The 26,090-nt window shown below is 37.5% G+C and overlaps 1 protein-coding gene across 2 annotated transcripts; it reads left to right on the forward strand.

Annotated features, from left to right (window-relative positions):
- The first annotated feature begins 1,188 nt into the window (after positions 1-1,188).
- Positions 1,189-25,581, forward strand: PCF11 (PCF11 cleavage and polyadenylation factor subunit). Of its 2 annotated transcripts, none has more exons than XM_072794829.1 (16): positions 1,189-1,688; positions 5,389-5,514; positions 7,414-7,602; positions 7,933-8,127; positions 9,442-10,559; positions 10,956-11,136; positions 11,248-11,731; positions 12,269-13,833; positions 15,494-15,593; positions 19,466-19,585; positions 20,194-20,299; positions 21,910-22,093; positions 22,600-22,755; positions 23,012-23,104; positions 23,627-23,662; positions 24,474-25,581. In XM_072794829.1, exons 1-16 carry the CDS (start codon positions 1,497-1,499, stop codon positions 24,687-24,689), a joined length of 5,061 nt encoding a protein of 1,686 aa, XP_072650930.1. In that variant the 5' UTR covers positions 1,189-1,496; the 3' UTR covers positions 24,690-25,581. The 2 variants fall into 2 exon arrangements, with proteins under 2 accessions (XP_072650930.1, XP_072650931.1); XM_072794830.1 differs by having other exon boundaries at positions 11,248-11,338; positions 24,474-25,001.
- Positions 25,582-26,090: the final 509 nt, after the last annotated feature.

Below are 26,090 nucleotides of genomic sequence, written 5' to 3' on the forward strand. Positions count from 1 at the left end.
AAATAAGGGATTTGATTTATTTCTTAGGAGCAGTTTCTACTGGGGATCAAAGTATCTGTGCAGGGCCTAGCTGTCAAAGGAGGGCGGTTTTGAAGCAAATTTTATGTAATTAATACCTATTTTTTTTTAGACTCCTTTCAGGTTACCATCTATTCAATGAAAACAAAACAACCCAAAGTACCCTTTTAGTTTATCGTGCCGGGATGACAGTTCCGCTGCGCGGCAGAGCTATCTAGTGCTTTCGCCTCGAGAGCATCATTCTCAACCTCCACATAGGACTTCAGAAGTCTGGGAAAGGCTCTTGCAAGTAAAATGTGTATTTTTTTTTCTTGCGTGCCCCAAATCGCGTATGCTAAGGCTGTTTCGAAGTGAAGACTGAGAAAGAGGGGCTCAGGCTTGGGGCTGGGCGTGGCTGTCGAGAGACACCCTTCCTACAGATCCCAGTCGGCTCCCCACGATCTCCCAGTCCCCAGGGAAAAGCCTTTCGCACGCAACCTCCGGAAAAAAAGCGTTTTCCTGGGGATTCGACTCGAGGAAGCCGGCCGAGGTGTTTTTGTCTGTAGCTCGGGAGGCACCGCGCGGGCGGCCGCTCTCCAGACTCCTCCCGAGGTTCCGGGCTAATTCGGCGTCTCGCTCCGGGCCCCGGTGCAGGGACGGACCCGCCCGCGCTCCCGGGAGCGCCTGAGCCGCGAGGCGAGGCGAGGCGAGGCGCGACGCGGGGCGGGCCCGGCCCGGCCGAAAGCCTCGGCTCGGCCTCCACCCCCCGCCGCCTCGGCCGCCGGGGCGGGCGGGAGGGAGGGCGATTGACGGAACCGCCCGGGGGCCGGGGCTGCAGAGGGAGGGACCAAGCGGGGAACGGCTGAGCTTTCCGCTTAAACTGGCTGGGTTGGGCCTCGGGCACAGCCTCCCCCAAGCCTATTGGCCTCCCCGAATGGGTTGTTATGGTAACAAATGACCGCACAGTCCCTTACGAACCGGCCAATGAGAGGGGCCGTCTTTTTTGCCGCACCTCGGAGCAGGAGGTGTTGCGAAAGCCCGGGCCGGGCCCGTAGCAGAAGGCGGGGCCAGGACGTCCTGCGGAAGGGCCGAAGGCGGGGCTTGTGACGTTGCGGGCCGGGCCAATCACGCCCGGCTGAATCAACGGCCCCGCCCTTTTACCGCACATTTCCCCTCCCCTTGCTCATTTCGCACGACGCAGCGGTTGGGAACACAGACATTTTCGGAGCTGGAGCCGCCACTGCCGCCGCCATTTTGTGTCTGTGGAGAAAGAAGCTTCTGTGGCGGCTGGAAGTGGACGGAGATCACCCCTGAGACGGCGGCGTTTCACACCCGAGGTTCCCCCCGTGTCGTCCCCCAACCCCCCTCCGCGGTCAGCATGTGGTGAAGCCGGAGCCGCGAGAGACCCGGGGAGAGGAAGAGGAGTCGGAAGGGAGGCGGGGTGTCGAGAGCGGCTTCAGCTTCAGCTGCGGCGGACCTCGGAGGGGGGCCGCGGCGCAATGTCAGAGCAGACGCCGGCCGAGGCCGGTACTGCGGGGGCCCGGGAGGACGCCTGTCGGGATTATCAATCATCACTCGAAGACCTGACCTTCAATAGCAAACCGCACATCAATATGCTGACCATTCTAGCCGAGGAGAACCTGCCCTTCGCCAAGGAGATCGTCTCTCTCATCGAGGCCCAAACCGCCAAGGTTTTTATACACCCCGCAGCCTCCTATTCTTCTAATACTCCCTGATTTTAGTGTCAGCCTCATCCCAGGTCTCGCTTCCATCCAAAGGGGGACAGTGTTCCTCCTCTCCAACCCTCCACCTCCAACTCAGGCTCGGTCTTTGGCCCAGGCTTCGAGCGTGGGCCTCTCTTGGGGGGGAGGGAGTGGGGAGGGCGAAGGGTGGAGTCCTACTTCCGCTTACCAACTCCCTATTTAGGCCACCGCATTGTATATCCCGACACACACGCTTTGAATAGACCCCTTCGGGGAGGGGGAGACTTAAAGGCAGTTTGTGGTGTGGGGAAGTAAGAGTTAAAACCATTTTAACCCCCGGGAAGGTGGGGAGTGGTGGTTCTCCCATTCCCCGCCCTCCCCTCCCCCCCCCGCACCCTTTTGGGTAATTGTGCTCTGTGGGTTGGAAGGAGGTGAAGGGGGACCTGGGAGCGAGCTGTTGGTGGGTGGGAATAGGGAATTGGCCCCGAGTGGAGCAGCCGCCTGTTAGGAGCCCAACATGGCGCCTGAAAAGCACATGATGCGAAAGGGAAGAGAGGAGAATCCATTCCCTGCCAGCCAGGCAGCTGCTCACACCCGTCAGCCCCGTTTTGGGGTGGGGGCGGCTAGCTATAACTTTTATTCTCCTATCGGAGGGTCTAATTTGCCCCCAAATACGGGAAATTGGGGGTGAGGGTGGGGTTTGGGTGGGGGGGAGGAGATCTTATCCAACCTGTAGGTGGAGAACTGGCCCAGTGGGTAACACGTACTTGTAGTTTTTTTTTGAAAAGTTCAGTCCCTCCTCCTCTTCCTTTTCTCTTTTTTTCCTCCCTTCCCTGATAGTGAAGACGTGCTTTTCTTCACCCCTTGACAGAAGTGGTCCTCTGCCACCCTTTATTTCCCTGTAGTCCTCCTCTTCTGTGGATTCATGTGGGAGCGATATGTCATTTAAGTTACTGTTAAACTTAGTTATCATAATGAGTTCTAATAGCTTCCCAGTATTACGTTTTTAAGTTATTTTTCAAGCTTGTACTTACGGTTTAGTTTTTTCTAGTTGTTAGTGATTGAAATTAACAGGATGAGCCTCCTTTTAGCAGAGTGAACCCCTTTTAAAAGGCCACTTTAACAACAACCACCAATATATTGTTTAGAGGCGGTTTCTGTCTAGTGTACAACTGAGTGGTCTGACTCTAATAAATGGTTTTGAAATGTGTGACTGGTATTATAAAATTTGTGAATAAAACATATAAAATATGTATTTGTCTTTTTTATTTACCTTTGTAAGGTGTAGAATCTGTTTCCAAGACTTATTTTTATCTACGTGGTTGTGTGTTTTAAACAAAAGTCTTTAAGTGACTTGGGTTCATTCTTTAGGTTCCATCCACTCTTTTGGGTAAATGTGTTCACAAGATACACGGTTTCAGGTGGTCCTTTCATACCTTAATTTAAAGAGGACAAAAAGTAAAGGTTTTTTTTGTTTTGTTTTGTTTTGTTTTTAAGGGCCCAACAACTTTGTCATGCTCAGTCTGACAGCTAAAATGCAAGTCTTCATTCACCTTTTCCTGTGAATGTGAAACAGCTATTGTTTTTTTTTAAAGTATGAGACTTAAGGAAGCATTTCTTGTACTCAACATCCTCTTTATTGATACCACAAACATGTTGGACGTGAAAAATTAGTTTTTGCCTTATTGAAGGCTTAACTTGACATTGAATGCCTTTTTTAAAAAACAAAACTGCACTTGGCGTTTTTTTAAAAAAACAAACAAACATTGATTTAAAAAATCTAATTACCTAGTATTTTTGGAATTACTAATACTCCACAGAGCCTAATATTTAGCAGTTCAGGTTGTCACTCAACAGTTTCCTTGCTGGTTTTTAATGGATCCAGAAGACCTTCGAGAAGTGAAAACTGACTATAGTGACCACATTAAAATTTGTATTTGTGTATGGCTACACAGAGTGGTGAAAATAGATGGACTATTTGCTGATTAAAGCTGAATTTTTTTTTTTTTTGGAACACGTTTCCTGGTTATTTTTGGAAAGCCAGGTTTTGAGGAAAAGATGTAAAAGTCACTGGGGAAATAATCAGGGTTGGGGTTGAGGGTGAGGGGAGGGATTTTCTGTCATTTGGTAGCAAACTGGCTTGGTTTTGTGTTTTCTGGAGGTGAATGTTTTGTGTCCTTATTCTCTAGCGTCTCAGCATTACTAAACTTAAAGATTCACACTTGATTTGACTCCTCCCATGAGGCAGTAGTAGTGAAAAACTATTACATACGGGATTCACTTGTACAATAAAAAATTAGCCTACTGAACAGATTTTGGTTTTAAAGAGCCCGTCTTCATTAAGTACAACAAAGACTAAAAATGGTGTAAAACATGACATGGTAAGATAAAGACACAGCAATAAAGCATTTGACATGTTGGTACTTACTAGTTTACCCACATGCAGTGGCCTTGTGAACCCTTTTATTAGGACCTTAAAAGAAATTTTTCATACAAAGCTGTTCAAAGGTTTCCTTGGCCAACTTTGGTTGTAAAGGTGTTATCAGAAGCAAGAGCACTTCCACACACTTGTATGGGCAATTGGTTTTGTGAAATATGGCATTGTGTACTGCAGAACTGTGAGCCTACCCTAGCTACAGGTAGCTATGGGTAAGTGTCGTTCAGGGTTAAGATTCCGATACACATGGGATGGGTAAATGGGGATAATTTTTTTGTTTTTGTTTTAAAATCATGGGTGCTCCTGTGGAGTCGGAGTTAACAGTTTATATGGCGTGTCTTAATGCTCCTCAAGTCTGTGAACCTGCTGATGCTTTCTGGAAACTTGCTGTACATTCTAAAAGCCAGTGGTGGGTAGGCATTGCAGTTGAACTGGGGCAACATTTCTTTGCTTTGGAAAGGGCCACCTGTATCAGCATCACCACACTGGCTTTGCACAAATTAAGAAACTCTGGTTTGTGCATGTCAGAGGAGAAATATTTCGACGGAGAGTCCATGCTGTGAAGAAAATCGTCAGGACAAATCCTGGTTTCCAGAGTCAAGTTCGACCTGATTTACATGACTCAGCAGCTGCTCCATCCAGTTTTTCTTGTATCAGTAACAACTTGCACCTTCCTGCATGTTCTTGTGCAAGTTTAAGAGTCTTTTTTTTTTTTGCCATTAACTTCATATGTGAAGTGTACTTAATTTCTTTGTTCATTGGATTATAGAGAAGTAATCCTAATGATTTTACAGGTAACAAAAGTGTCATAGACTTTAACATATAAAATATGCCTGTGGAAATTAGGGTTTCTGCCAGAAGTCTGGAAACTCCTTGAATCTAGGCACACTATTATAAATTAATGTGAGTCACAAAGCTTACACTTGGGTTACAGAAAATAACTCCCCTGTGGTCACTTAAAACACTTTTTTTTTTTTTTTAACCATATGAACCTGAAATTCCATTGAGTGTAAAATGAATGTACTAAAGACTGGTTTTTCTTGTAGTTTTGAGCTTATTTATATGCTCAACTAAAGATCATTGTAAGAGGTGAGAGATTGCTTGAACATTTAACTTTCATAAAGGTTATTTCAAAAGTAGTGTCAACAAAGATAGAAGCCTGTATTGTAGGTTTGAAAACTCACTTTTGAAAGTAATTCTGTGGTGACAATTCATTATACTAAACTTCTCAGTTTCTTTTTATCACTTCAGGCTCCTTCCTCAGAGAAGCTTCCTGTTATGTACCTTATGGATTCTATCGTGAAAAACGTTGGAAGAGAGTATCTCACTGCCTTTACTAAAAATCTAGTTGCAACATTTATTTGTGTGTTTGAAAAGGTATATATGCATTTAGAAACATTTGAATTTTTAAAAAAATGTGTTCCTGATTAAATAAATACTTGTCTTTGTGTTGGGTTTTCTTGGGTGGTGAAATGTTTTATTCTCTTGGATGTTTGCCAAGTACCATGCTAAAGTTAGTGTTTAATATTAGACTTTTTTTTTTAGCAGATTCTAGGGGTTTTACATTATCCATTCAAGAATAGATGGGTTTGCTTTTAGAATTTTTTTTAATTGCTCATTTATTGAACATCTGTTCCGTCTCTAAGACATGGGCAAAAAGATCTGAAGCTGTCAAGAGTACTTCAAATTTCATTGTTAGGCTTCTGGTGTTAGGATGTTGACTGTTCCTATCTAAAAAAGAAAAGCGTGGTCTTCCAGTGTGTCTCAACCTGTGATTGGTGCCTGAAACTTTTGTGATTTTTTTTTTTTTTCCTCAAAATGTTTCCTCTTGTTACTTTGTTCACGTATATTTAATGTGAATGTTCTAGGTATGTGTGAATGGTGGACCAGTTAATTGCATTAGGTTATTTTGGAAATACTTTTTAAGGTCCCTTAGTGTTGAGAAGAAAGGTTTGTTAGTTTCTATACCTAGGGATTGCAAATTCCTTCCATAACATTGTATCTGGTAGTTTGGTTAATATAGTAGTATACTGAGGAAGACAAGGGATTTGATTTGCTGGAGTAATCAATTCTCTTCCTGTCAAGCTTTATATCTTTCACATTGAGCAAAAGGACATTCATAAGCAATTTAGTTTTAAATATTGTTTCCTAACACAAAATTGGTAGTTCTTATATTTTATTAGCCGCACCTGTTGTGTTTTGAGAACTTATATTTGTAGACTTGGAGAATTGGGATAATTCTGAAAGGACTATTATCAGATTTTACTTGTTTGTTAGAGCAGAAAATGTGTAGTTGCTACTTGAGTAATATTTTTTTATTCTAAGTTCTTCAGAAAAAATACTGCTAGTAAGTATATGCAGAAGAAATTTGGAAATCTGTATTTCAAATTGTATTAAAGAGCCTGTTAATTAACAGTGTATTGTAGACCTTGGCTAAATACTGCTTTCCTGAAGCTGTAGTCTAAGGAGAAGCCAACTTTGTGTTACAGAGGTTGAGGAGCTAAACCAGCCTCCCTGTTTGAATTTCATGATGTTCAAATTTAGTTGGGTGTTTGGTAGAATACCTTTTATTGAATCTGATACGGCCTTGACACTGCATTTGATGAAAATGACTTTATAGTTAAGTATAATTCTCTAAAGACTTGAATATGGTCAAGGCTTTATTATCCAAAAGTAAAATTTTAATTTAGTTTCCCAAGTAAGAGGTTTCTCTGATGGCTAGTTTTTGAATATCATTTATTATTCCCATCACAAGTGTGAGCAGATTAAGTTATATAAAACTGAAGCTCATCAGTGGGTAAGATTTTTGTGACTTTCAATTTTTAAGGTACCTTCCACATCACAAATAACTCATTCATAGTTGCCAACCAAATTGTATTGCAGAAGACTGCTTAGTGAGATAGTTTTAATAAAAATTAAGCCATCAGGTGAACTAGTTCAGAGTAAAAATAACAAGGAATGCTATATCAAGCCCTAGAATTTGGAAGCATTTTGTATTAATAAAAATATGAAGAATTGCTTAGTTGTTTGCTTTCATGAAGACTAGGAGACAGGGACTAATTTGTCTTTTTATTTTTTTTTGAGGGATAAATTTCTTTATTAGCTTTACATTTACAAACCAAATACACCTTTAATAACTTATTACTGCTGTATGTATTTGTGCATAAGTAATATGTTTGCTATATTGAGTAGAACAGATTTATGTACCTTTAATACTTAATATTTAAAACATTCTATAGTAACTTAACAAGCCATAGAATTGTTCTGTTGTTCTAGGTGGATGAAAATACTAGAAAAAGTTTATTTAAATTACGTTCCACATGGGATGAAATATTCCCTTTGAAGAAACTTTATGCCCTGGATGTCAGAGTCAATTCGTTAGATCCTGCTTGGCCTATTAAGCCTCTGCCCCCCAATGTGAATACATCTAGCATCCATGTGAATCCTAAGTTTTTAAATAAATCGGTAAGTTTTAATGTGAATTTTGATTTATCTAAAATTTCGTGCCAGAAAGAAATCTCAAGAATACCTGTGCTGAAATAGTTTAGCTAAGAAAATTCTTTTTTCCACTCAGGTTCATAGTGCATTTAAAAATATATTCTCCTTGTTTAGGTATTACAATAATCTATTTCAGTTTTTAAATTTTTGAAAAATTTTCTGTGTTCTTTTAAACATGACTGGCCATTTATGATTACGAATAGTATTTATTAAGAGAGAAGCTGATAATTTGTAGTTTCCCTTAGCTTCATTTTTAGCTGTGAAATTTTTTTTTTAACACATTATTTTTTCTTATAGCCTGAAGAGCCTACAACACCTGGCACAGTGGTCAGTTCCCCTAGCATCTCTACGCCTCCAATTGTTCCTGATATACAAAAGAATCTTACCCAAGAACAACTAATAAGGCAACAGTTACTGGCAAAACAAAAACAGTTATTAGAACTTCAGCAGAAGAAGCTGGAGCTTGAGCTAGAGCAAGCTAAGGCACAACTGGTAAGTAGAGGATGTTTGGCATTTTAAATATTTTAAGCCTGTCTTCTGATAAGTAATTATTAGTTTGTATTAGTATGTTATTAGTATGTATATTTTTTCTATTTGTTTTGCAAATTATAGTATATTTATTAGGCCAAATTTTTAATTATTTATTATAAAAGCCACTTGAATGGCTATACGCTATTTTTTTTCGAATATCTTTCTGTTAAATTGCTATCTCAAGACTTTATTAGCATGTGAATTTAATATCTGTCCCAGATAGAAGATGTGCTGTGAATGTTTTTGTTTTTGTTTTTGTTTTTTTAAGATTTTATTTATTTATTCATCATAGTCACAGAGAGAGAGAGAGAGAGGCAGAGACACAGGCAGAGGGAGAAGCAGGCTCCATGCAGGGAGCCTGACGTGGGACTCGATCCTGGGTCTCCAGGATCGCGCCCTGGGCCAAAGGCAGGCGCCAAACCGCTGCGCCACCCAGGGATCCCCTGTGAATGTTTTTGTATAGTCTTTAATGTTTTATGAGCTTAGGTCTCATGAGTAGAAATCTGGTTGTTAGAAACCTACAAAAGAAAAGCCATCACATGGGATCCCTGGGTGGCGCAGCGGTTTGGCGCCTGCCTTTGGCCCAGGGCGCGATCCTGGAGACCTGGGATCGAATCCCACGTCAGGCTCCCGGTGCATGGAGCCTGCTTCTCCCTCTGCCTGTCTCTGCCTCTCTCTCTCTCTCTGTGTGACTATCATAAATAAATAAAAATAAAAAAAAATAAAAAAGAAAAGCCATCACAAAACTGAGGAGGACAAGAAGGTTACATATTTCCATGCATAAATGACCTTTTACTAAGTTATTTTACTTAGCACTTGAATTTGAGAGTAAGGAAGGTACAGGAAGGCAAAATTTTGTAAGTCCATTATCAGTGATCTTAGGAGGGACTATTTTATGACATAAAATTTAGCTGGAATGACTCTTTGCTCTTTGACACTTGTGCACCTGTGGTGCAGTGATTTATTTAGCAGTTTCTTAGAAGTCTGGCTCAGAATCCTGAATAATTAGGAAGATGGAGGATATTTTTTCATTCTACTTAAAGATTATATTATAAAAACTCCAAAGCAGAGGACTAATAAATTATAAGCCCCATAGGTACATGAACTTTCTCTTCGTTTTAATCTCTACTTTTAAACACTAGAAGTATACAGTGTAAATGTTATATTGAATGGATTTATTGAATAAACATTACATTCTTTAGTTTTTGATTTTGGTTGTCTCCTGACAGTCTGGACATTTTATGTATTAACATGAACATTTATTTTCTATTTCAGGCAGTTTCTCTTAGTGTTCAGCAGGAGACATCTAACTTAGGTCCTGGATCTGCACCATCCAAATTACATGTTCCACAGATTCCCCCTATGGCAGTTAAACCTCCACACCAGGTTCCTGTGCAACCTGAGAAAAGCCGTCCAGGTCCATCGTTACAAATTCAGGATTTGAAAGGAACTAACCGGGATCCCCGTCTTAATAGGATGAGTCAACATTCTTCGCATGGAAAAGATCAGAGTCATAGGAAAGAATTCCTAATGAACACATTGAACCAATCTGATATTAAGACAAGTAAAACTGTACCCTCTGAAAAACTAAATTCATCCAAGCAAGAGAAAAGTAAATCAGGTGAAAAAATAACAAAAAAAGAACTTGACCAATTCGATTCTAAATCTAAATCTAAATCTAAATCACCATCACCTTTGAAAAACAAATTATCCCACACAAAAGACTTGAAAAATCAAGAATCTGAAAGTACAAGGGTGTCTGATATGAGCAAGAGAGATCCAAGGTTAAAAAAACATCTTCAGGATAAGACTGATAGCAAAGATGATGATGTAAAAGAGAAGAGAAAAGCCGCAGAAAAAAAGGATAAAGATGAACACATGAAGTCATCTGAACACAGACTGGTTGGAAGTAGAAATAAAATCATCAATGGCATTGTACAAAAGCAGGATACAATAACAGAAGAGTCAGAAAAACAAGGGACAAAACCAGGGAGATCAAGTACTAGAAAGCGATCAAGATCGAGATCACCCAAGTCTCGGTCACCAATTATACATTCTCCGAAGAGAAGAGACCGGCGGTCACCCAAACGAAGGCAAAGGAGTATGTCTCCAACTTCGACACCCAAAGCTGGAAAGATCCGGCAATCAGGAGTTAAGCAGTCACATATGGAAGAGTTTACACTACCTTCCAGGGAAGAGCGAAATGCTAAGAGAAGTAATAAACAAGATATTCGAGATCCAAGGCGAATAAAAAAGACGGAAGAGGAACGACCACAAGAAGCTGCAAACCAGCATTCTACAAAGTCCGGCACTGAACCAAAGGAGAATATAGAGAATTGGCAAAGTTCCAAGTCTACCAAAAGATGGAAATCTGGTTGGGAAGAAAATAAAAGGTAGGATGTTAACATTTTTAATCGAGTAAAATAAATTGTACTAATTTTAAAATACAATGTTAATTTAAAAATTGAGTACTTATTGGATGCTATAGCTAGTACTTTATTTTTCCATTTATTTCTTAATAACTCTGGATGAAATACCATCATTAGTCCTATTTTACAGATAAGGAAACTGAAGTTTAGAAAGGTCAACTAATCTACGTAAAGCTGCACATCTAGGACATGCAAGAATTAGAATTCATGTGTGATTTTCCTGACTTCAGATACTATGCTCTTAATCATTTAATTAACTTTTATAGTTACATATATTTGTTTTAACCAGATCCTTTGGAATTTGGTCCTGAGAAATTTAAACACTTTTTATGAAGTAACATACTGCTTTTATGGTTTCAGCTTACAACAGGGTGATGAACATAGTAAATCTCCTCATCTAAGGCATAGGGAGAGCTGGTCAAGCACTAAAGGAATCTTGTCACCTCGAGCCCCAAAGCAGCAGCATCGATTAAGTGTAGATGCCAATCTTCAGATTCCTAAAGAGTTAACTCTTGCAAGCAAAAGAGAATTACTTCAAAAGGTAGTTACTATGATCACTTGTAGTTATTATTCTCTTTTGTCTTAAGTTTTTTTTTTTTTAAATACTTTTTATATTTAAAATATTTGATTTCCTTTTATCACCCCTATGCAGACGAGTGAACGTTTAGCATCTGGTGAAATTACACAGGATGAGTTCCTTGTTGTTGTGCATCAAATTCGACAGCTATTTCAGTATCAAGAAGGTAAACATAGATGCAATGTACGGGATAGTCCTACAGAAGAAAATAAAGGTGGATTAAAAAAGAAACCTCTCTTATCTGATGCTGAATTAACCTACTATGAACATAAAGCAAAACTGAAAAGGACACAGGTTCAGCATTCATTTCCAAGACTTGATCTCTTAGATCCTGATATTTTTGACTACCCTTTGACTGATGCCTTGTTGTCTGGAATAGAATGTGAGCCATCCAAAAGTAAACATGCAAGTAGGAATAGTGGAGCACAGTTTGACAGAAAAGAACAATTTAGTGAAAGAGCAAGACGTCTTTCTCCTATATCTGGGAGTCGTACTTATGCTGAGAATCTTTCACCCCATGAGGGCCGGAGAAGACATGACGAGCAAGTCTCTGCTAAAGGTAGAAAAAGTTAAATCAGATTATGCCTATTGAATCACACAGCAGTGAAGGGAAAATGAACAAGCTAAGTGGGGATGGATTTTTGTGACTGTTCAGACTACCTTTTGTTTCATTTTTTTCCCTCAAAGGGAAGGGAAGGGAGCTAATATTTACAAGGCCACCCTCTGTTAGGTGCTTTTCTTAGGTTCTTCATTTATGTAATCTGATTTAATCCTCACAATAACCCAATTAAATCTGTATTCTCTCATTTTACAGATAGGAAGCAAGACCAGAGAGGTTTAAATAACTTGCTCTCAAAGTCTAATTAGTTGACAGAATGGGGATTTTTTTTTTTTTTTTTTTAAACCCAGGTGTGTCTGACTGTAGAGGGCATCTTCTTACCTGCTGCTTGATGATGCTATCTTTTCCTTCCCCCCTAATAAAATGAGATAGTTTTGGATATTTTTGGCTAAACATTTACATGAACAGAGAAGATTGAAGATATTTTGATATAAATTAAGATTCAGGGAAAATAACTTTTTTTTTTCTTTTTAAAAGGTGTACGAGAAGAACAGAGATCACCATTCAATGATCGTTTTCCACTTAAGCGACCTAGATATGAAGATTCAGATAAACCATTTGTAGATAGCCCAGCATCAAGATTTGCCGGCCTTGATACAAATCAGCGACTTACAGCTTTAGCTGAAGATAGACCATTATTTGATGGACCTAGTAGGCCATCAGTAACAAGAGATGGCCCAACCAAGATGATTTTTGAAGGACCTAATAAATTAAGCCCTAGAATTGATGGACCTCCTACACCAGGTTCTCTTCGGTTTGATGGGTCACCAGGACAAATGGGGGGTGGTGGCCCTTTGAGATTTGAAGGACCACAAGGTCAGCTAGGAGGTGGGTGTCCTTTGAGATTTGAAGGTCCTCCAGGACCTGTGGGGACACCTCTGCGGTTTGAGGGGCCGATTGGTCAAGCAGGAGGAGGTGGTTTTCGGTTCGAAGGTTCCCCTGGTCTGAGGTTTGAGGGATCTGCAGGTGGTTTGCGATTTGAAGGACCAGGGGGCCAGCCTGTGGGTGGTCTCAGGTTTGAGGGACATCGGGGTCAACCTGTGGGTGGTCTAAGGTTTGAGGGACCGCATGGTCAGCCGGTGGGTGGACTTAGATTTGATAATCCCCGAGGTCAGCCTGTAGGCGGACTTAGGTTTGAAGGAGGTCATGGTCCATCAGGGGCTGCAATTAGGTTTGATGGACCTCATGGTCAGCCAGCAGGTGGGATCAGATTTGAGGGGCCTTTGCTACAGCAGGGAGTTGGAATGAGGTTTGAGGGCCCCCATGGTCAGTCAGTAGCTGGTTTGAGGTTTGAAGGACAACATAATCAACTTGGTGGGAACCTTAGGTTTGAGGGTCCACATGGTCAACCCGGGGTTGGGATCAGGTTTGAAGGACCGTTAGTCCAACAAGGAGGTGGAATGAGGTTTGAGGGTCCTTCTGTGCCAGGAGGTGGCCTCAGAATTGAAGGGCCTCTGGGTCAAGGTGGTCCAAGATTTGAAGGCTGTCATGCTTTAAGGTTTGATGGGCAGCCAGGTCAGCCATCACTCTTGCCAAGATTTGATGGATTACATGGGCAGCCAGGTCCTAGATTTGAAAGAACTGGTCAGCCAGGACCACAGAGATTTGATGGACCACCTGGACAGCAAGTTCAACCAAGATTTGATGGTGTACCTCAGAGATTTGATGGTCCACAACACCAGCAAGCATCAAGATTTGATATTCCTCTTGGTCTTCAAAGCACACGATTTGACAATCATCCTTCACAGAGGCTTGAATCGGTGTCTTTCAATCAGACTGGTCCATATAATGATCCACCTGGTAATGCTTTTAATGCCCCATCCCAAGGACTGCAGTTCCAAAGACATGAACAAATGTTTGATTCACCTCAAGGACCAAATTTTAATGGACCACATGGCCCTGGAAACCAGAGTTTCTCCAATCCACTTAACAGAGCTTCTGGACACTATTTTGATGAAAAGAATCTTCAGAGTTCCCAGTTTGGAAACTTTGGCAATTTACCTGCTCCAATAACAGTAGGAAATATTCAGGCATCTCAACAGGTAAGTCCGCTGTAGTTACTCTAAAATGTTATACGCAGATAACTGTTTTTAACATTTCTAGGGTTTGAAGATTTTCAGGAAATAATTTATTCTGTAGATTGGGAAGTTTTTAAGGTACTTCAAAGTCCACATGTTGGGCAAGTGGGAGGAGAGTCTCTGGGGCTTAAACTTGCAATTTAAATCCAAAACTGATTTTAGCTTTTCCAAGGTCTGGAGAAATCTCGTCTCTATCACAGACACACATGCGCGTGTGTCCATTTTTTTTTTTTTTTTTAAGAGAGTGAAAGCCTGCAAGTAGGGGTGGAGGGTGGGTTTTTAGGGGATAGGGGCCGAAGGGGAGAGAGAATCCCAAATGGCCTCTAAGGGGCTGGATCTCACAACCCTGAGATCATGATAGTTCTGGTTCATAACAAAGTCGAGCTGTGAAGTACAGAGATTTCCCAATATATCCCTTGCCTTCACACATGCTTTGCTTCCTCATCATGTGTTTTCTTTTTTGATTTCAAAGCTAGTAAAGTATTATATAATTGTGAGTTTGTTTCATGGACTTGTACTACATTGTAGAATTGTTGAGCCCTTTAACATAACAGAGAGCTGATTTTTTGGACTAAAAACTTTCTTGGTCTAAATTAAAACCCAGCTGCCCATGTTTTTGCAGCATTTCTTTTTCTTTTTCTACTTCATCACACTTTCAGTCATTCCAGTTGAAACAGTTGTGTCATATTAATGTAAACACAGGAAGCTTGTGACTTGTCACCCAACTATATTCATTACATCACGGTATTGTTTTGTATTTTTGCATATATTTTAAACTGCGTATTGAAATGGTTTGAAGAAAAAAGGCCTGCCTAGTTAGATATACTCTATTGTATGTTCTTAAAAGAAATGCTCTTCTTGACAGATACTCTACAATGGGACTTGACTTAATCTTGTTCCTACATTATACAGAATTAGTGTTTTGGTTTTTTTTTTATTGTCTATACATACTATTAAGGGTTAGGAATGCTGAACAGGGCTTGTAAGTGGATATTTGTTTACATAGCAGCAACATATAGAAGTCCTACCTCACTCTGGACAACAAATACAGTATTTGTATGCCTGTATAGTAGTTGTTTGTCTTATACAATCTACTTTGCAACCAAGTATGATGTCCACGCAGGATGATCAACACAGAGTTTATAGATTGATAATTAAATCAGGCTTTTGATATCTGTAGGAAGGAATCAGGTCAGGAGTTCTGGCCTCAGCTTTGCTGTTAACTAGCCATTATGATTGTGTACAGGTCACATCTCTGGATATTAGTTCTATTTGTAAAATAAGGGAAAGCACCAGCAAGGTAAAGTGATTTGTGTAAGGTCACACAGCTTGTTGGCTACCTTACATTTGCATAGTATCTTAAACTTCTCTAAGAAGCTTCACATTTATTCTCAGTTCCTTATAATTCTGTGAAACAGGTAAGGGAAGGTATTTCTTTTTTTTTTTTTTTTTTTTTTTTGTATAAAGTCTAGAAATGAAATGACCCATTCAAGTTACACTTGTAAATTTTTATTATAGAGACCAAGCCTTAGGATATTGTCAGTATTTTTATATGATTAGAATGTTCTAAAGTTTTAGTTAAAATACAGAAAGGATATTCTTAAAACCAAGGTTTCTCTTCAAGGTTCTTAGTGGTGTTGCTCAGCCAGTAGCATTTGGCCAAGGACAACAGTTTTTGCCGGTTCATCCACAAAATCCTGGAGCATTTGTTCAGAATCCTTCGGGTATGTACTTTTTGAATTTTGTGTTTTTTCAAAAGATAGATACTGTTTTGTTGAGTACTTTGTCAGTTTTACAAAATGACCATTTTGAGGAGGTCTACGCAATTTAGAGAAATTTAATCTGGCTGGAATTTTTTGTTCTTTTGTTTACATTGTTGATGTGTATTCAGCATCATACTGTGCATAGTAACTGATCCTGTTTACAACTGGAGATGGTTAGCCAGGATTTTGTAGAGCATAAAAAAAGAGAGAAGGGAAGCTGGGAGGAGTGGGAGTAGAAAGGTGATATTTGATAAAGTGAAGTAAATGAACCTCAGAAATCTCAGTTATTTGATATTTTAGTTTTGGTTTTGTGTATATGTGATAATCCAGTAAACATTAAGTGAATACTGGGGACATTGCCTTATAAATTTGATTCATTCATATGTTTTTATGGGCTCTCAAATAAAAATTGTGCATGATATGTTAAAAAAGTAGAAATGGGGCACCTGGTTGGCTCAGTTGGTAGAGTATGTATGTGACTCGATTTGAGGTTGTGAGTTCAAGCTCCACATTAGGACTAGAGCTTACTTAAAAAAATCAAAACAAAAAAGAAAGAAGTAGAAAAAAACTGTGACTCCCTAGCCAAGTACCCTGATAAGCTCTTTTACTGTAAAATGAAGCATAGTAACAATATTGCTATGGATACAATAACAATTTTGGATGTGGGAGTTTTAAAAGTGAAATTTAGCTTTAATAGAAAAATGGAAAGTATATAAATTGTGATTTATAAAATAACTGCAGAGTTTTAGTGTACTGAGAACTAGCTCTACCACCAAATTGTAGTGGTACTTTTATTTCTGAATCATTAAAACAGACATTTTCAGAAACGTGGCTCTAGTGTGGCACAATTTGCTTACAAATTTAGGGGAGTTGTCCAGAACTTCTGAGGTAGGAAAGTCCTAGCCAAGCTCTAGTTTATGCTTTAGTTCTTAAACTGTGGCATCACAGGAATTCATTCAATTGATTTGAAAGCTTTTCTTAAAAAATATTTCTGGATTGACAATTAGTATTAAATAATAGTTTTCATGTTTTTTTTTTTTGTCACTATAATGAAAAGGGAAATAAAGAATTGGGATCTAAAGTCAGAAGACCAGAGTATTAGAAACTATACTACTATAAACAAATATTCTCTCTGATTCAGTTGCTTCCCCAAAGACAGGAGACAATAAAGTCAGTATTTGCCTGGGAATTTCTTTTAAGAGAATCAAATAAGGTAGTATATGCAAAAGTACTTTGTAACTTTTGCTGTATTAATGTATTTTCCTTTAGAACTAAATTTTTTTGTTGAGTAGAGGATTTGTTGTATTGGGGTTGGTGGCATGAAATAGTGTGCAAAAACTGCAAATTTTTTTCCTTTTTGTATGAGATTAAAAACTGCAAATTTTCTTTTTGCTTTTACAGCCTTGGGGTGCATGTGTATACATACAGGGCATAGCAGTGTGTCACAGAGATTACTATGTTTTTCCTCTAGGTAGGAGGTATTGAGAGAGATGTTACATATTGTCTGCCTTCTTCAAGTTCTGCTTACTATTAAAGAGTTGTGAAAAGTATTCAGTGTTCTGTATTCAGCTTCTCTTAAAGTTTCTTTTCTAAAATGAAAGTAAAAATACCCCTTTCTTAGTAGTAAATATATGTTCATTTATTCATCCATTTTTAAAAAGATTTATTTATTAGAGTGAGAGCAGGGGGAGGGGCAGAAGGAAAGAATCTCTAGTGGACTACTGGCTGAACTCAACCCTGAGATCACCACTCAAGCCAAAATCAGAGTTGGAAGCCCAAGCCACCAAGCCAGCCAGGCGCCCCATGTCCTTTTGTTCATTTAAACATATTGATCATTTGCTGTATGCTAGGCATTGTGTTAGGATGATTCTTATTTATTTATAGTGTGTAACAGGATTTATTGACTTTTTAAAAGATGTTATTTTAGAGAGTGGGAAGAGAGGCACAGGGACAAGCAGACTCCCCACTGAGCGTGAAGCCTGATGTGGGGCTTGATCCCAGGATCCTGAGATCATGACCTGAGCCAAAGTCAGATGCTTAACTAAGCCACCCAGGTGCCCTGCTAGTGACTTTTTTTTAAAACAACCCTACATCTTATTGCCTTCCAAATATTTATTTAATGCTAGTAATTAGCAAGAAGTTTTACTACCCTTTTTATACAGGTACCTGTAAAACTGAGGCACAGATAAGTAACTTGGTCATGTCATACAACTAGAAAGTGGAATTTCTAGTTAAAATCCCAGGAGAGGAGTCTGGTTCTATAGTTCATAGCCTTGATCACTAAAGTTGGCTGCCCACAAACTTGTGAAGAGCTAGTTAAAAATCTGAAACATAAATAGCTAATTCTAATGAAATACAAATGTTAAACTAGTATGTGAAATGCTACGTAACTATTGAGGTTAATGTTTTAATTCATAAGTTCAGATATTTCAACAGATTAATTAGCCTACCTCTGTACAAGGGTATGTAGTGGTTAAGGGCAGGGATTATGTGTATTGTGGATGCAAACTGAGTTTTCTGCCATTAAGAGCAATTTTTAGTAGTTTATTTATTTTTAAAAGATTTTATTTATTTATTCATGAGAGAGAGAATGAGAGAGAGGCAGAGACACGGGCAGAGGGAGAAGCAGGCTCCATGCAGGGAGCCCAATGTGGGACTCGATTCCGGGTCTCCAGGATCACGCCCTGGGCTGAAGGCAGCACTAAGCTGCTGAGCCACCCGGGCTGCCCTCAATTTTTAGTAGTTTAGAACTTTTTTCTACAGGTATAGTGAGATGTATAATAGTGACATACAAATACATTAAAATACTGTGTTTATAGTTTAAAGAATAATAATTATTAGATTACTTAGTGCTGGGCAGCCCTGGTGGCGCAGTGGTTTAGTGCCGCCTGCAGCCCGGAGTGTGATCCTGGAGACCCGGGATCGAGTCCCTTGTTGGGCTCCCTGCATGGAGCCTGCTTCTCCCTCTGCCTGTGTCTCTGCCTCTCTTGCGCTGAGTCTCTCATGAATAAATAAATAAAATCTTAAAAAAAAAAAAAAGATTACTTAGTGCTTAGCAAAATATGTAAGATTGATGCCTCACCAATGAGCTTAGAGACTGTTACCCTTGTCTCATTTAGTCAAATTATTGAAGCTTTAATAACCCTCACACCTGTTCAGCAGTAGCTTGAGGTACTTTGCAAGGGCAGTACTTCAGCAAAGGTCAGAGGGGCAGGTATCTTTGAGCCACATGGCTCATCTTCCTGCCTTAGTTCCCCTGGGTAGTCATGGAGGTGGGGGCAGGAATACTTTCACTTAGGCTTTGGGTATTCCCCGCCCCACCTGCCCCCGGAAATTTATGCTGACAGATAGCAATCTGTTCATCTATATAAAACTATCTTTCCCAGTATGGTTAGAAAATGAGAACTAGAAAATGAGAAAAGTGGGAAGTTGGATCTAGAGGTGGTGCTACATTAAATAGAAGGGAGCATGAGGCTTTCTGTTCTGTGTATTCTGCTTTTCTTTGGCATGAATTTAATTAAGCAAAAGTACATAATACTGTCATTTTTTGTTTTTAGATAATACATATAAAGTACTTATAAACATTTGCGAAGTATCAATGTTTTCAGTGTTAGCTTTTAGTATTATCCTAGAATGTATTTTTAAGAGATGATGACTTGCTAATGACCAAAATGAAAAATTCATTTTAGGAGCTTCTGAGATAATTACACTCATCTTTAACATGAGTTTGTCAAATATCCTGTTGATAGGCGTCTTGAAGAAAACTTAAAAAATGCTTAGTATAATATGCATCTTTAAGTTCAACTTTCATTTAAGTGTTATTTTTTTTAAAGGAGCTCTTCCTAAGGCATATCCTGATAATCATCTCAGTCAGGTGGATGTAAATGAATTATTTTCAAAACTATTAAAAACAGGAATTCTCAAATTGTCTCAGCCTGATTCAGCTACAACACGTAAGTATGGTTCTATACTTCATCTCTATGAAAGTTCATTAACTTATAAAGCTGTATTATGATATAATAAGTTATGATAAAAGTTCTTAAAATAATTTTTTTCCAAATATCAAATATAATTGGTTTATAATGAAATTATTTAAAAATTTTCTATTATGGCACTAATACCTTTACAGTGGACATTGTTTCAATTAACATTCCTGCAAATGTCATGTGCAGACTCATTATTATTATTCATTATTTTAGCTTTTTAAAATAGTTTGAATATTGAGGAAATAAAATTCATGTGAAAATTGACTTTTAAGAAATCAAACCTAGTATCATTTATCAAAATAATTGTATTAGTTTCCTTGGCCAGTAAATACAATGAATAGACAAGATGGGATTCTCTATTTTTTTTTTTATAAATTTATTTTTCATTGGTGTTCAATTTGCCAACATATAGAATAACACCCAGTGCTCATCCCATCAAGTGCCCCCCTCAGTGCCTGTCACCCAGTCACTCCCACCCCCCACCCGGATTCTCTATTTTTATAACACTATAATGTTCCTCTATAAAGAATGCTTAGAGGATGGTATTGAGAAGTTTATTTTTTTTCCAATTGAAGAAGTAAGTGAAGTTGCTGCTCAGCCTCCCCCAGAAGAGGAGGAAGATCAAAATGAAGATCAAGATGTTCCAGATCTTACCAATTTTACAATTGAAGAATTGAAACAGTATGTAATCTAATTTTCCAATTTTCCAAACATAAAAAGGACAGTGACTTTAATTAAACAGTGGATGTCATTGTTAGTGCTATTTGTTTTACCCTTCTTAATGTTTATGAAATTTAGGTAGCATTTTTTTTTTTTAAGTAGTAAAATATATGTAGCATAAGCTTCAGGAAGCTTTTAAATTTCCTTTTTAAAATATATCTGCTGCCTAAGTATTTAGGTCAAAAGGTCTTTTCCAAATTACTATTTTTTAATATCTGTGTTTGATACAGTAAATATAGGGAATTGAAATACTAGCTGTTGATAATCATGTCTTTTATATCTTCAGTTCTCTTAATCATTTTTTCTGTATTTGCTATTTTTCTTTTGTTTGAAGATATGAAAATGAGATTTTTATAGTTGAGTATTAAGAAATTTTTTAAAAATATTTTCATTTCATAAGTAATGCATGTTCACTGTAGAATATTAGAAAATTCTGGAGCACCTCTCTAGCTCAGTTTGTAGAGCATGTGACTCTTGATCTTCAGGTCATGAGTTCAAGCTTACTTTGGGCATAGAACCTACTTTAAAAAAAAAAAGGAAAATAAAATTAGAAAATTCAAATAAATAAAATCAATAAAATTAACCTACATCATTTCTCACATTTATAACCACTCTTAATATTTAGTGCATATTTTTTTTCTAATATTCTGTTGCCTTTATCGCACATATAAAACTTAAAGGTGCTTTATGGACTCATTATATCCTTATGGTACTTTATAAAAATATAGACACTTAAATGGGCTATTCCTATTAAAATCAATTTTTTTTTCCAAAGTAATTCACTTAATTCAAGTTTTATAATGAAAGGCTTACAACAAAGGCTTATAATAAAAGATGGCATCCCTTTCTTCTGGTACTGTTCCTTGAATTTACTTCTCTATTTCTTAAAAGATAGACATTTTTCTGATTTGTCATATTTCTTGATTTCTCACATTTGGGCAATCTCTTGACTTCTTGAAAATGAAGATTGAGCCAGCTCTTTTAACTGTCCTACCAACTCTTCCCCATAGTTATAAAACCAATTTTTATTAAATCATTATTCAGTATTAGCAGTTAATAACTGCCCTGTTTGTTCAGTTTGTTGGCTTTTCCAAATAGGGAGCCCAGAATTGTCAGAACTGAAGCTGACCTCAGTTTCCAGTTAGTATAATTTTTCTTGTAGTAATCTATACTACTATTATCGCTTCTGTACCACTTTCACCAGATGAGGGTGGGGCAGTTAGCAGATGATGATCATTCCAATTTTATCTAGAAAGGAAGTAACTGGGCCAAGTCTGTCAGAGGATGGACTCCATGTTCTAAAATTGACCAAAGTTAAAAAAATAATAATATTAAAATAAATAAATAACATTGACCAAGGTTAAAGAGGGTCAGTGATAAACTATTAGGATAATACTGATCTTTGGGTATTGTTTCAGCTCAAGTCTGGCTGAAACATTATTTGTTGTCACATAATAATGGCTTCACCATTATTAAAATATAGAAAACCGAGATATTTGTAACTGCCTTTTTAAAAGGCCATTTAGCCGTGTTATCAAAACTAAAGATGATTTCTGTATTTTTCAAAATAGACGTTATGATAGTGTTATAAATCGACTATACACTGGTATACAGTGTTACTCTTGTGGAATGAGGTTTACAACATCACAGACAGATGTATACGCAGATCACTTGGACTGGCATTATCGGCAAAATAGAACTGAAAAAGATGTTAGCAGAAAAGTCACTCATAGACGTTGGTACTACAGTTTAACAGTAAGTAGTCAATATACCTCCAAACCCTCTTTTAACCTTTAAATCCTATCATTCTATAAGCATATTAGTTTAAATAATTGCTAGGAGCTATCTTGTGAGTTTTCTGAATAAGATTTGACCCCTAGAATGTAAAAGTATTTTTAAATAAATTTAAAGAGTATGTATTTGCTTTTTGTTGAGGTAAGAGTAGGACATAAGTTTATTCTAACTCTAAAATTCCAGTTTTTCTGTGACCTTTTTTTTTTTTGTAAAAAAATTCTATGTGAACTTTATCTTGTTTAAAATCAGTAGTTGTAATTTTAGAGGTAATGGAAAATGAACATTAAGATCTCCAGTTGTTTAATAGTTGCTTTCTGTTTGTTATGGAGTTCATGAAGAAGGTATATTTAAAAAATCCATATAAAGTATATTGTAGACAAATGTAATCCTTCATTGGCTTTATGTTAAAGAGAAGCAGTAAAAGTTTAGAAACAAAATATTTTTTATAAATCAACTCATTTTTTAAGGACTGGATAGAATTTGAGGAAATAGCTGATTTGGAAGAACGTGCAAAGAGCCAGTTTTTTGAAAAGGTGCATGAAGAAGTTGTGCTCAAGACTCAGGAGGCTGCTAAAGAAAAGGAGTTCCAAAGTGTACCTGCTGGACCAGCTGGAGCAGTTGAGGTAAGAGAAGAATATTAAATATTCTACCTCCGGTCATGCCCCTGACTTCCTTATCAGTGACCAACAACAGTGAAATGTTAAGTATTTTTGCATGGAGGAATGCAAAATCCTTAGAAGTTATTTTGTATCTGTACTATATATTGAACTTCCAGATGACTCTTATTTCTTTCACTTAGTAAAATGTTTATATTTTTTTATGTCATGTGATTGAATGTGTTCTGTTTCATAAATTTCATTTTTTGTGATTCTATTTTAGAGTTGTGAAATCTGTCAAGAACAGTTTGAACAATACTGGGATGAAGAGGAGGAGGAATGGCATTTGAAAAATGCTATTAGAGTAGATGGAAAGGTAATTTTCAGTTCTTTATAAGTGTTAACTATTTTTTTTTTTTTTTGTAGGGGATGCTTGCCATTTTGAAGGAAAAATGTTTTTGTTTTTTGATTTTTATAACAAAGGTGTTTTGATCTTCAGTTATAGAGTGTTTGAGTTGGAAGGTATCTTAGCAATCAACTGGTTCTATACTTGTTTTATATAAGAGGTTGCATAACTAGTTAATGATAAACCCAGACTGGGTCTTCTGATTCTGGTTAGTCTTTCTGTCTAACCACACTTATTTTAATTCTGAATTTATATTTCATCATAAAGAACTGTTACTATCTTGAAAGTATACCTTGTTACCTACTTAAATGTGTAAAAAAGCAAGTTTAAGAAGACTTTGGGAAGAAACTCCCTTTATTCACATTTGTGATTTTTGTCACCTTTTCAAAGAGCTATTTTTTTGGTGTAAATTTCCAAAAAAAGAATCATTAGAATAGTCCATTAGAAATGAATATACATGTGAATACCTACTTTTTTTCTTTTTTGCTTCAGATTTATCATCCATCATGTTATGAAGATTATCAAAATGTAAGTTCTTTTTGGTTAATGTTCTCATTTACATTAATAAATTTTATTTTTGTATCAGCAATATTGTTATTTTAACCTCATTGATGTGTATTGAGCTGTTTTGTGTTTTGATGAATCATTTAGGTTTCATCCAAATATTGGTGCTAGGATTGATAGGATCTAAGTTTTGAAATTTCTGTATTTTTTGCATTCTATTCATTTGAATCTTGAGGTCTTTCACTAGAGCAGTAGGCCTAGAGAATGTGAGGGAAACTGAACATAAGGATCCATGATGGGAACAGATTTCTAGAGTTAAGAGTAGCATTTACTTTTTTTTTTTTCCTCCTACTTTGCTATATATCAGGAATAATTTTTAAATGATCACATGCAAAATTTGAAAGACCTATCTGTTGATCTTAGAAGTTCAAATTTCATATTTGAGAGTAACCATTTTTTTAATGCCAAACAATTTGGAAGATGTATTTAAGGATGTTCTAGGATGGTTTGTGAGGTCAGAGTATTTGAAATTTGGATAGTCACAAAAGATTCAGGGTACATGTAGGGGTTAAGTATAGAGGTATGTCTCATCAGCTTCTTTTGGCCTTAAATTGGTTACTGCTTTTCTTAGCTTAGATCATTGCTGAGTACATATTATTAAATGCTCAGTCTGCCTTTTATTTGGCTGCTTTTACAGTGTTTCATGGGGAAGCAGTTATTTCAGTTGCATTTGGTATGTTTCTTTGCCCATACAAGGGTCTTCTAAAACTAAATGTCATTAAATGTGATACTTTTGAGCTTTAATCAGAACTTAACAGGGCTTTTCATTTTGTAGACATCTTCATTTGATTGTACACCATCTCCCAGCAAGACACCAGTTGAAAACCCTTTGAACATTATGTTGAACATTGTCAAAAACGAATTGCAGGAACCCTGTGAAAGTCCCAAAGTTAAGGAAGAACGAATTGATACCCCACCAGCTTGTACAGAGGAAAGCATAGCAACACCCACTGAAATTAAAACAGAAAATGATACAGTCGAGTCAGTTTAAATAAAATGAGAAAGGTATGTTTTTCTTTTTAAAAAAAAGCTGCTGTTGGATCTAGAAGGTGAAGAATTTTTTATGTATATATAGACCTATATCTATATAAATTGTCTAGCTGAGGCAGGGCCTTCAGCTATCATTTGGTTAATAAATACATTTTAGTATTTGCATTTCCTACTGCCTGCACAGTTTCAGGTGCTTGTTGTGTGAAAGTTCTGTAGATGTGTGCAAATTTAACAAAATGAAATTGTATGTGTAAAAATGTACGATTTTCACTTGTGAAACTGTAAATTATAAATAAAAAATATTTTTGCTATCCATGGAGTGTAATATTTATGCACACCATCAAATAAAGACAGTGTTTCTGTACTTTTTATTGGGTGAAATGGAATTAAACAGCAACCTCAACGTAAGATTTTTTTTTCTACTAGCTTCCCACAGCTAAAGAAGCAAATTCTGGTTAGTTTTATCCTTGAAAAGAGGGGTGTGAGAGAGCACTGCAGGACTTTTCTCAAATAGAAAAGCCAGATTTGAGAAAATTTTAAAAACGAAATAGGACTTTGCATATATATATCTCTAGCTATAGAGAACCATCCAGATGTCCATTTTTGAAAAGTATCTAATGAAGCAACTTTTATTGAACTTGGACACTGATGCCATCAAACGATTAACAAATATATTTAAGTACTAAAGGTGATTTTTTTTTTAATGACATTTTTCAAATATGTCAAACGATTTAATGCAGATGAACATATTTCTATTTTAAGTTACAGGGGAATCTGTAAGAATGTTCATTTGAAACATGGTTAACCTTTTTCCTTTGTTGGTTTTGACTGAATTAGATGGATACCATGAGATGTTAATATTCATACATGTAATAAATAGAATGATGAAGAAACTTCCAGCTTGTATCTCTTTATTTCTTGAATGGCTTTAGAATGTGACTTTTTTATGTCTTTGTTCATTTACTGTCCTTTAAAATGTGAACATGGCACCTGCTATAAGCCAGGAACTCCGAGATGCAAGATTATTATTTTCTGCTATCTTTTGGAGGAGATGGGCATATAAAAAAATAAAAGTCAGTGAAGTATTTACTATGTTATAGGCATTGGCAAATTTTTAATATGTATTTTCTTTGGTATTTATTAGATAATCCTACATAGTAGATGGTATCCCCAGTGTAGACTGAACAACTCAAAGTTGCAGACCTGGCTTTGCTTTATTTTATTCTGTACTATTTCTGCAATTAAAAAAAAAAAAAAAAGAACCCTAAGTAGGTAAACCTAACTACCTGGAAGTGGGTTATAGAAGACTATAGAGGGGGTGGTATTTCGGTCTTGGAGGATAACTAGAAGTGGAGTCCACATTGGTGGGAAGGCTGGCTATGGAGAATGGACAACAAACATA

This window comes from Canis lupus, chromosome 23 (genome assembly GCF_048164855.1).
Source record: "Canis lupus baileyi chromosome 23, mCanLup2.hap1, whole genome shotgun sequence".
In the NCBI taxonomy this organism is placed as follows: Eukaryota; Metazoa; Chordata; class Mammalia; order Carnivora; family Canidae; genus Canis; species Canis lupus.

What these genes read in the sequence shown, in the direction of transcription:
- PCF11 (XM_072794829.1), top strand. Translation starts at nt 1,497, where the DNA reads ATGTCAGAGCAGACGCCGGCCGAGGCCGGTACTGCGGGGGCCCGGGAG. An exon ending in CGAGCAAGTCTCTGCTAAAG is followed by an intron (nt 11,732 to 12,268) that starts GTAGAAAAAGTT and finishes TCTTTTTAAAAG; the next exon opens with GTGTACGAGAAGAACAGAGA. An exon ending in ACAATTGAAGAATTGAAACA is followed by an intron (nt 20,300 to 21,909) that starts GTATGTAATCTA and finishes TTTTCAAAATAG; the next exon opens with ACGTTATGATAGTGTTATAA.